Below are 11,788 nucleotides of genomic sequence, written 5' to 3'. Positions count from 1 at the left end.
GTGGGAAAACGCTTCCTTCGAGAAGTTTCCTGCATGTTCTGGAAGTTTCCCGCATGTTCTGGAAGGAGGGTGAGAGCGGAGGGGTGGAGCGTGGGTAATAAAAAGGGCGCACGGAGCTCTCCCTCTCTCCTCTCTCTCTCTCTCTCCTCTCTCTCTCTCCTCTCTCTCTCTCCTCTCTCTCTCTCCTCTCTCTCTCTCCTCTCTCTCTCTTCTCTCCTCTCTCTCTCTCTCCTCTCTCTCTCTCCTCTCTCTCTCTCCTCTCTCTCTCTCTGCTCTCTCTCTCTCCTCTCTCTCTCTCCTCTCTCTCTCTCTTGTCTCTCTCTCTCTCCTCTCTCTCTCTCCTCTCTCTCTCTCTCTCTCTCCTCTCTCTCTCTCTCTCTCTCTCTCTCTCTCTCTCTCTCTCTCTCTCTCTCTCTCTCTCTCTCTCTCTCTCTCTCTCTCTCTCTCTCTCTCTCTCTCTCTCGAGTTGCTGATGCCGCGGAAGGAGCTGTGCTGCTTCTGCCGGAGCTGCGTGAAGATCTGGGCTCGTGTCCGAGTCAGGAGCTTGGAGCGGTCGGTCTGTGGAGGTCCGGGTGTCGCAAAGGAGACGCGGGCTCGAGGCGCAGCGCTGCTGTGTCGCGCGAACCTGCGCGTGCGTGTGGGGAGAGCCGGAGAGAGCTTGCCTGCCACGCGGAGGGCCCGAGCTCAACCGCGGCTACGCTCGCTGCCGTGGGGACGGGACGTCGCGACTCGCCCCATCAAGGTACCACGGGGGTGCAAGTAACCTGCAACGGTCTCGTGGGGCCCTTTCGGTCACCAAAGCCCCACGTTGTAAAGGCCCACGGGCCCAGTCTGACTCCCTTGTCTGTGAGGGGGGTCTTTTCTTTGCTTTTCTTTTGAGTGAATGTTGTGGCGCCGAGTCTTTCAAGTAGAACTGTTGTGAAGTAAATGTACATGGTAAATCATAGACGGTCGTAGTGCTTTACCTTGCTCGTGTCTTGTCCCCTTCCCCCATTGATTGCATGCCTGTATATACCTGCATCCCTGTATACGTGTGTAGTAAATAAATGTACCCCGTTCGTCGTGTCATTTTTCCCCCCATTGAAATGCCATATTGTTTTTCGGAATACTAGTTGGTTTTTGAATACCGATAATAGAATCGGGTCTGGCGATAATACCCGCTCGGTTATCCTAGAACGGAACGAACCGCTTAAGCGGTTCGTGTCCAAACAGGCCTTCGCCCAGGTACGGTCCCTTGGTAGGTTACCCGCGCGAATACTTAGGTATATCGATATTCGGCGATTGACCCTGCCGCGCGCGGGTAGAATACGGACTGGGCCTTGGTGTGCGTTGAAGGCACACCTGACTGGTTCTCGGCGTTGTTCCGGGAAGTCACGACTGAATTGTTCGTCCGGTGGGCGTACGGCCGTGATTCGGTTAAAAGCGGTCGTTCGCACGCCGGGCGAGCGTAGATTCGTAACAATGATGGAAAAATGTGTCCATTTTCGGGGTCCGAAGATCATCGTTATTACATGTCTGTCATTGAATGTCATTTTTTTTTTAACCAAAGCAATGACAATGTTCATACATCAGTATGTTTTTGCCCCAATTTTGAGGTATATTTGGATGTAGTTTCAGCTTTATACATACTTTTTAAGTGTATAAAATAGCAAGTTTAAAAGCTGTTCGGGTTACAGCATGGGTGAGGGTTAAATTTTTAAACTGTCATATCAAAAAAAGAAATGCATCATATTGTGGGTGTCGGGATGTTGGCAGGACTTGTAGGTAGTTTGAGCATTGATGGGTGATTGTGTTCATGTTTTCGGAGAGTTGTTGGTAGGGGTCTCATCAAGGGGTGTTTGGTTGATTGTTTTTTTAACCAAACACATGCCCCCTCCCCTGGGTGGAAAAATATACAAAAACACAAAAAACACTTGAAAAAATAAAATAAAATTTAAAACATTTTGCACTTTCTTATTATGATCTTGTGTTGACAAATTTGTGTGGAGTTGATGTGGCGCAGGAATGATGGACTGAATGACCTCCACCTGTGTGATTACCTTGTGTTTCCTTGTGATACCGAGGAGTGGGGGTATGGGGAATCCAGGAGAGCCCCCTGATAATTTGGATTAGAGCAGGTAAGGTCTGAGGCAGCCTCAGCATCGCAGACGTGTCATTATGCGAGTCCGCAGGTGTGTCGACCTGCTCAGAGCCACACTGCCAAGCCGGGAAATTGTGCAGAAGCATGGAAGAAAAACAGAGGGTAAGGCCCGAACGAGTGTGAGCACCAATGCGTGTGACGGGTGATTTCGGTTGTTTGAAGCACATACTTTTAAGACACATTGGGAAGACCCGGAAAAGTTTAATTGTTGATGTGATAATGGATAGAGTAGTTAGGAGTGTTGCGTTTCACCTTTGCACTATCCACCACTCAGGTAACCACTGGCCACTGGATTCACCTGCCCGGAGAAGCTGTGGGACCTGCAGACATATTGTTGTGGGCCGGGTATCAGCTGCGAGCACGACCGCGAGATGGAGCAGCAGAGTCGGCTCCACCGAACACCCGGAATTCAGATCGTCACCCTCGGATAACTCCGAAGGTACGATAACCCTTACAGAACCGGGAATCGTCAATAAATCAAACGTGTGGGCACAGGGTTATTTGCCAAACTTCAAAATACCTTGAGGCCCACGTGGCGAACTACCGAGTATTCACACCCTCGACGGAGCTTGAACGGGACGAGCCGTAACCGTGCATAACCCGAGCGGATGGTTACCGAGGTCCTGTCTGTCCAAATGCACAACTACGGCATCGGCCTTTTTAATTCCCCAACACGCACCATGGAAGCCAATGAAGGAAAGGACAAAGACTCTCTGAAACATTCAACAATAGGATATTTATTTACAATAGGTGGGGAAGGAACACATAAAGGGCAGAGTTATCCGACTATAAGAAATGAAATGCAAATAATGTACAAGGCACTTAACAGTTCTCCTCCGACAGGGCCCAGGGACACACACACACACACACACACACACACACACACACACACACACACACACACACACACACACACACACACACACACACACACACACACACACACACACACACACACACACACACACACACACACACACACACACACACACACACACACACACACACACACCAATGGTCTTTATTCAAGTCTTCCAGCTCGAGGAAAGGGAGCTGGAGACAGAGCCTCCACCTCGTGTGGCCCTTGACGATCCGGCTCGACGGGACTCGAACCCGCAACACGACGCCACTCCAAGCACCGGGCACCGCACTCTCCAACTGGCCACACACCAATCGACCACGGCCAAGGAGAAGATCAGAGGCGACGATGATCCAGCTCGGCGGGACTTTAACCCGCAACACGATGGTGATGACCATGATGACCAACCCGGTGACAACCAAGACGACCAACCAACCGCTCTGTCTGGCCTTCCTTTATATTTCCTTCTTGTCCGGGGTGAGAAAATATATCCCTCTGAGGCGGTCTCCACCCTCATTGGCCGCCGTGTCGTGGGAAAGTCTAACTCTGTGGCCATCTCAACCCTCATTGGCCGGCGTGCCGTGGGAAAGCCGCCCTCTGTGGCCATCTCAACCCCCATTGGCCAGCGTGTCGTGGGAAAGTCGAACTCTGTGGCCATCTCAACCCTCATTGGCCGGCGTGTCATGGGAAAGCCGCCTTCTGTGTTCTGATTGGACAAGGGGCACGTCCCTGCCTTCCTGGGCGGAGTCCCGGTCTGAGGTGATGGAAATCTCCGCCCACGTACATGGCTGGACACTCGTGGGCCATGGCGTCGGTGAGTGAAGTGAAGGAGGTTTGTTGCAAATGAATCTCCGCAGCGCACACATGTACTTCCCGTTAGACACAGGTTGGGTCCCTAACTATAAACACACACTTACTGATATAACTGTTCTCGAGGGACCGCAGAGGGACCGTCCATGCTCCCACAGATCCACCTTTCCTTTCTAAGGAGGTTAGAGGGATATTATGACGAATTTGGGACCGACTGAGGGAACCCAAAAGACAATCGTATTCTAGTGATGAGACACACGGACAAAAAGAGGGGGCTCGGTGGAGCAGCCACAGATAGGGACTTCAGGGTGGGGGGGAGGGCTTGGTTTATTTATTCAGTTAGTTGCTAGGTTTATTTCCATTATTATTTTTTCCTGCCTCCCTCCCCTTCTCCTATTTTAAACCAGGTGACTTGGTTAAGCATGCCAAATAGTAACAGTTTTGTTCTGAAGTGTTGCAATGCTGTATACAGTAATCCCCCGCTATATCGCGGTTCACCAATCGCGCCCCCGCTTCATCGCGGTTTTTCCTTGGAACCTAACTAATTTTTTCTGTGGATTCCCCCGGTACATCGCGGTAATACATAAAATATAAATGATTCAAGCATTAAATTATAACGCGTGGCACTCGATCAGTCACACAACGCACGAGACAAAGTTTCGCTTGTGAACTTCGAATATTTTCTACGTTTTTTTTTTTCTCCAAGTCCCACGATGCCGCCCAAACGCCCTCCACCTTCCAAGGCTTCTGGCAAGGAACCGAAGCGCCAGAGGAAGGTTTATATTCACTCGATATTAATCAAACACTATCGTGTTTATACACCGCCCAGCGTTTAATAATCACTCGATATAAATCAAACCGAATCGTGTTTATACACCACCCAGCGTTTAATAATCACTCTAAATAAAACCCAATCGTGTTAATACACCACCCAGCGTTTATTCTGCACTCGATAGAAATCAAACCGAATCGTGTTTATACACCGCGTTTATAAAAAAAATAGGCATGTTTAGGCATTTTTTGGGGAGGCGTCCATTCATCGCGGATTTTCACATCTCGCGGGGGGGGGGGGGTTTGGAACGTAACCCCCGCGATAAACGGGGGATGACTGTATTGATGTTTCTTTCTTAGGTCGTGGATTGTAGTGGTTAGCTAGCAATATGCTGTCAAGTTTTGGTCAAAGTGGATGAGGTCTGCCATCGAAACAACAAATATGAGTCTTGACCTTGGCCATGCTGCTCTGACGAATCTTGGCAGAAGGGAAGAGTGAGGAGGATTTGACCCCTGTCTTGCATTGAAAGGTACAACCACCGTGAAGAGGCATCCTTGATGATTGCTAATCTTAGAAGTGAGGGATCACTGGGGCGCTCCCGGGAGATCACGGCTATCTCCGTGCCGTTGGCTTGTTCGAGCAGAACTGACCAGGGCTAATCAACAACTATGAGAACTTTCCATCCCCTTCCCTGTGTCAGGTCGGGTCAGATCAGATCTGTGACTTACTACAGGTATCATGTAAACATGTGCTAACCTGTTCCATGGTCGGGTTGTCTGCGACGAAACCGTCTCCCCCACCAGGTTTTCTGGTGAGGAGGGTGTTTGGATATGGACACCCAACAGGATTAAAAACAAAACCTGTCAAAGGGCGGAGGAGCTCCTTGTGAGCCAACGGACAGCTCCTTACAAAAAGGACAGAAATGAGACTCAGAAGGGTAAAACTTCTGGAGTAACACCTGTGTGGCCAGTGCCTGATGGGCCAGTCTTCAATTTCGATCTCAAGTATAACTGACAGGATGAGAACTACACATCACTTTCCAATTTGGAGTGAGGAAAGCTCCTGCAGGTAAAGTCTCTTTCCATTGGTTTATTAAGGGGTGCCGTACAGCCCGGGAAACACCACTTCCAGACAAATCTTAGATTGTCGTTTTCCCCAAGGGAGACAGAGGGAGATTCATTCCAGATTGTGTTGGGATGCACGATAATGATGGAGATTATGATGACGATGCTATTGAGCGTTTTTGACCGTTTTGTTGATGTGTGTGCAGAGGAAGACGTCATAGTTACAGTTGCCGGGGAGGAGGATGCCATGTTTGGCAGCGATTCCATCATCACTCCGTATAAGCTCTCCAGAAATGCAAGACGCTACACCAGGCTGTTGCAGATGGCTGATTCAGGATTTTTTTAAATGAACATCAGTCTCAAGAACTCCAGGTACTTAAACCTTCCATGGACTTGATTTAATCACTTGCATCCTTCTTGTTTCCTTGTTTGTCAATTTGTCACTTCCTTGTTCATGATGGGAACTCGATTCTGAGTGAAGGGAATGTAAACGTGAGAATGAATCAGCCAACATCAAACAGGTGAGGTCTCTCCCTGATTTGTACAATCAATGCCAATCATGGTCCGTCACTCATGAGGGAAACTGCTGCCATTAACCCTTTGGATTTGCTGAGTCACCTCATCACTGTACACCCTTCGTCACCTTATCACTGCACGCCATGCGTCACCTCATCACTGCACAAACACATTTACACTCCAACATTATCTCTATCTCTTTTTGTTTCTTCCTTCCCTTTTGCTGCTGCCATCATCATCCTCTGGATCAACTTCAAACATTCTCCCAAAACATCTCCAATCTTCGCTGTGACCACAGTCTTTTCTACCTCATCGACTCAGACTTGTTCAATCAGAAATCCCCTTCCTTTTTCCCAACAGTCTTCATTACTTCCAGCTCACTAAACCTACCTGCAGGTTCCAATGGAATAACTTCAAGCAGTTCCACCTCAAATACTGCACGAAATGACTTCAAAGCTGTTGCCATGATTTGAAAGCGCTCTCCTCGTTACGATGCATGAAGGATCTTTTCCACAAGCATCCCTCCAAGGTTCTCGAACCTTGGCTTTACATATCACTCCAGCACCCAAGACTCCACTCTTGAATTGTCTTGGATAAACGGTGTTCTCCCACTACTGATGTTGATTTACACCTCCAAATCGATGTGTTGGACTCGTTGTTGAACTTTATTGGATGGCGTTTGAAAGGTAAGTTCAGTTGATTAAATTAATTAAATGATATGTTACTTCGATGTTATTACCTCCGCCACTGAAGATGGAAGGAAGGAGGTTATGTTTTCACGTCTGTTTGTTTGTGGGCATGACATCTCAAAAAGTTGTGAACGGATTCGGATGAAACTTGGTGGACATATTGTGTGTGTGACAAGGAAGAACTGGATAGATTTTGGTGAAGATCCAAATCAGAATAATGACAAGGATTATTTAATTTTAAAAGTGATTCTTCACTCTGAAGAGAACCCAACAAACTACATACAGCACGATATTACAATTATGAATTGGGTCTGATCTGTTCTCCTGGTAGTCCAAGAGCATTAGGTCAAAATAGGCCCTAACCTGGACATTTTTGGTAACAAGCTGATTTTTTTCAGGATAGGTCCAGGAATATGTCTAGAATAACATACTAAAAGTCCTCATAAATCCTCCTTGAGCGTTTTCCGCAATCCAAGATGGCGTCCAAAATGGCCGCCTCTTCTGTTTTTCTCATAACTTTGCAAGCAGGTTTCCCCAAAACACACTTTAAATGTCTACATATATGTTTTGAAGTATGAGGAACTCATTAGAATACATCTTAAGAGATGCTGAAGCACGCAAGTACCAATAAGACCTTGAGTTCTTCCAAAAATCCAGGCAGAAGCAGACGCCGACACCCTGATTGTCTCCACAGCACTAGCACTGGCAGAGTCAGAACATGTGCCAGTTGCTGTCGTTGGTACGGACACAGACTTACTGGTAATGCTAGTTGCTCGGGCAACCTCTTCCACAGATGTGTACATGCTATGCCGCAGTAATCCTGTCACGGTCTTCAACATTCATGAGATTCAGCATGCCATAGGGGACACAAGAAATCACTTGATGTTTCTTCATGCTGTGACGGGATGTGACACGGTCTCTGCGATCTATCGTCAGGGCAAGCGTAAAGCTTTCAACATGGTGCACAAGAAGCGGGACTACGACTTGCTGGATACCTTCACAAACAGTGGAAGCACCCATGACGAGGTGGAAAAAGCTGGGGAAGGCTTCATTCTTAAGCTTTATGGAGCCAGCAGTTTTGAATCTCTTGATGACTACCGTCACATCGCATACAAACGGGCAATCGGTCGCAGTTCCCTGAGTTCATCCTTTCAGCTAGAAAGTCTACCTCCAACTAGTGCTGCAGCAAAGCAACATTCATATCGCGCCTATCTTACCGTCCAGGAATGGATGGGTAACTCCTTATCTCCAACAGAATGGGGCTGGCGATTTCAGGACGGGACTCTTACCCCGGTAGAAACAGACATTGCTGTTGCACCCGACACTTTGCTGAACATGGTGGCATGTGGGTGTAAACCAGATGGTTGCAGAAGCATGACATGTAGCTGCAAGAAACTTGGGCTCTTTTGTACCTCAATGTGCAGTAAATGCAGTGGTCTCAATTGCAACAATACAGCACCAACTCTTATAGATGCCGACGATGATATTACCCCAACTTCAGAGGACATCAACATTGAAGATACAGTATCCGACGATGAAGACAATGACTGATGCAACTAGGTGTGTGCATGCGTAAGGTAAAGATTCATCTGAAACTTTTGAGGTTTGAATCTCTAGCATGATCTTGTTTTGAATGTCTTTGCCTCTTGAAACAGGCTAAAACAGCAGTGTGTTGATAAGTGGTGGACATTTTGAGCACCATTTGAATTTCAGAAAGAACTTCAGCGGTTTTATTGTTTCCTTTGTACTTCAAAGTATCTGAATGAGTTCCTTATTTCTCAAGACATAATATATTTAGAGATTTAAAGTGCATATTGAGGTAACTTAGTCACAGGGTCATGAGAAAAACAGGAAATTGCAACCATCTTTGGCGCCATTTTGGATTTTGGGACTAGTTCAAGTAGTTTTATTGGTATAGATATGCGTGTTTCAAATCTGCGAATAAGAATTTATCTAGATTCCTTGACTCCCATAACATATATAAAGACATTTTAGTGTGCTTTATTGGGTTACTTAGTTGCAGAGTTATGAGAAAACAACAACAGGAAAAGGGGCATTTCGGGCGCCATTTTGAATTTCAGGATGAGCTCAAGTGTTTTTATTGGTAAATGCGTGTTTTTGAAAAATTCCCAATAAGTATATGATTCATTTCATTGAGTCGCAAAACATATATTAAGACATTTAAAGTGCGTGTTGAAGTACCTTGGTGTAAAACCAGAAACGGCAGCAATTTCAGACGCCATTTTGGATTTCTGAAAGAGCTTAAGCGGTTTTATTCGTTTTTGTGTGTTTCAAAATCTTCCGATATGTATTGTATTGAGTTCCTTATACTTCAAAACATATGTGTAGACATTTAAAATGTGTTATAGGTAAACCTACTTGCAAAGTTATGAGAAAAACAGGAAATGGCGGCCATTTTGGACGCCATTTTGGATTGTGGAAAACTCTCAAGGAGGATTCATGAGGACTTTTAGTATGTTATTTCACACACATTCCTGGACCTTTCCTGAAAAAATCAGCTTGTTACCAAAAATGTCCAGGTTAAACCCTAATGCTCTTGGACTATGGATCAGGCATTGCGTGGCCGAGGTATGTGCTCCACCGAGTGCCCTTCCAGTTATAAGTTATGTATTTATTTATTATTTTTCAGCAATATCAAGAGAGTGCTGGGAAGACGTGGGAATGTTTTGGACATGTTGATGATTTATCTCCGGCACCCTTTCCACTTCTTCAAACCTGAAAACTGAAACCTCATTCTCAAGACAGAACTGGAAGAAAAAAAAAAGAAGAACTTTGTTGAGTTGAAAGACTTTATTCACCATGGATTATCATTGAACTGTTACATTTTCTCTTGTAATTCCTGAGAATAAAATTAATTTAAAATGTCTTCTTTCAAATCGTATAATTTATAAATTCAAGGAACGGTGTCTAAAGCATTGTTGTGGAAATGGTTCCAAGGGATTATAAATGTTATTCATAACTATCTGGGGTAACCACAGTTACCGGGTACTGTTCTTATCCTGTTGACATTTTCAAGAAATCAATTTGTTTTTTAATCCCCCACCGCGTGGCGGAAGGGGGATATTGTTGTCGCCCGGGTCATCCGTCCGTTGTCTGTCCGTCCGGGCATCAACATATTAGCTGTGAGTGCGATAACTCATAAACTGTTCGCCATATCGATTTGAAATTTGAGTCACACATGTACCACCTGAAAAGGAAGAACCCTATTGATTTTGGGCGTGGCCGGACCCAAGATGGCCAACTGGGGCGGCCATCTTGAAAAAAATGTTTTTTTTTTTTTTAATAAATGGAAAAATGCTGATCTGATTTCAATTATTTTTCAATGGGTGGGGATTCCCCATCTCTGATGGTATATTTCATATTTTTTGTGTCGGCCTTAAACACTTCCCTCCACCCACTAAGGAATGGGGTCGGGGGTCATTTAGTTTTACCTTTCACATAATCACAAAGGCTTCGGCATGACAGAGCAATTTATAAAAACTTCGTATCATTTTCAATAATTGTTGGGGCCAAAACACTGCCCAGCACCCACTGATGAACCTCTGAAAGTTTCACGAAGATCAGTTCAGCCATCTCTGAGAAAGTGTTTGGTCTCGACCTGACAATGTGTCCCCCAGCATGTTTGCAATATTTGAAGATTCGTTCAGCCGTTTAAATTTTTTTTTTTCTTCCAGCAAAGGTACCCAGCATTGCTGGGCGACACCGGATCCCTCCTCCCACCCTTTCCCCTCCCTCCTCCCACCACACATACTTTCCCCTGGTTCCTCCCACCCCTTCCCTCCAGACTCTCACTCCACCCCTTCCCTCCAGACTCTCACCCATCTCACTTCTCCCCACCTCCCTCCAGACTTGTATAACTTCTCATAAACAGACAACCCACTCTCTGGGTGGGTCGAGTTTGCACATTACTTGCTCAAAAAAGTATTGTCTGTGTTTTATAAGAAGACGATAGGTGTTTGTGTGGTGTGCGTTGAGAAGGTTTGAGATTGTCTCATTCTAAAGGGTACGTTTGAATCGTAGTTCGTGTTTTAGGAGTCAAAGGATCATTTCTCTCAAACATGGAAAAAGGTCCAAGTGGTTTCAAGCTCAAAATGGTCAAGGGTCTAATCGGGTGGAAGGGGTCTTCAGGGTCTTTGGAGTCCAAATGGTCTTTCAGTTTTTTTGGAGTCAAAAGTCTTTGGGGTTTCAATGGGTCTTAGGAAAGGAGGAGGACATTGGGACCATACTCTGTGCAGAGTGTTGGTGCTGCTTAAGCAGTCTCCTTGGCTATTGGGAACAATCCTGGAGAGGTCGCCACTCCAACACAGGATACCAGCAAGCTGGTACTCATTTTTCCGATCTCGGAAGGATGACAGGCTGAGTTAACCCCACCTGGTATTAATTCAACAGCTGAGCGGGATTTGAACTCAGGACCCTAAGATCCAAAGCCCACCACCCAAACCATGAAGCCACACCAGGCATGGTCTGAGGGGGTCTTTGATTTTGGGGTCTAAAAGGGTCTGAAGTGTCTTGAGGGTCTTACAGGAACTTTTTTGGGGTCACAGTGTGTTAATCTTTATCCTGATGAAGCAGCACGCACATGGAAGGAAGGAAGGGTTTTTGGGGTCTTTAAATGCTGAGGTGGTGAATGTAAATACCCTTGGGACATTCTCCGGGTTGGACTTTGTGTTTGTGCTAAATTTGGTACTTGTCGACCCAGCGGTCTTGGAGAGAGAGGACGAGGACGAGTGCTGGGCGTGGAGGCCTGACCACCAGGTGGCGTTCGACCGTGCCAAGCGACTGCTCACGGAAGATACGGTCCTCGTCCACTATGAGCCTGCACGTCCGCTCTTATTCGCATGTGACAGCTCCGCGTACGGCATCGGGGCGGTGTTGTCCCACAAAATGGACGATGGTTCCGAGCGACCTGTTTGTTTT

At 46.4% G+C, this 11,788-nt stretch overlaps 1 protein-coding gene across 3 annotated transcripts; it reads left to right on the top strand.

Annotated features, from left to right (window-relative positions):
* The first annotated feature begins 412 nt into the window (after nt 1-412).
* LOC147008940 (uncharacterized) lies at nt 413-10,170 on the top strand. 3 transcript variants are annotated; one of them, XM_085863664.1, is made up of 5 exons: nt 416-2,242; nt 2,415-2,579; nt 5,852-6,017; nt 6,460-6,847; nt 9,501-10,170. In XM_085863664.1, exons 1-3 carry the CDS (start codon nt 2,158-2,160, stop codon nt 5,989-5,991), a joined length of 390 nt encoding a protein of 129 aa, XP_085719790.1. In that variant the 5' UTR covers nt 416-2,157; the 3' UTR covers nt 5,992-6,017; nt 6,460-6,847; nt 9,501-10,170. The 3 variants fall into 3 exon arrangements, 1 of the variants encoding a protein (XP_085719790.1); XR_015053185.1 differs by having other exon boundaries at nt 413-2,579; nt 6,522-6,847; XR_015053186.1 differs by lacking the exon at nt 6,460-6,847 and having other exon boundaries at nt 417-2,579.
* Nucleotides 10,171-11,788: the final 1,618 nt, after the last annotated feature.

This window comes from Eptatretus burgeri, chromosome 18, assembly GCF_056783735.1.
Source record: "Eptatretus burgeri isolate ZD-2024b chromosome 18, Ebu_testis_v1, whole genome shotgun sequence".
Taxonomy (NCBI): domain Eukaryota; kingdom Metazoa; phylum Chordata; class Myxini; order Myxiniformes; family Myxinidae; genus Eptatretus; species Eptatretus burgeri.
This window is presented reverse-complemented; position numbering and strand designations above follow the sequence as displayed.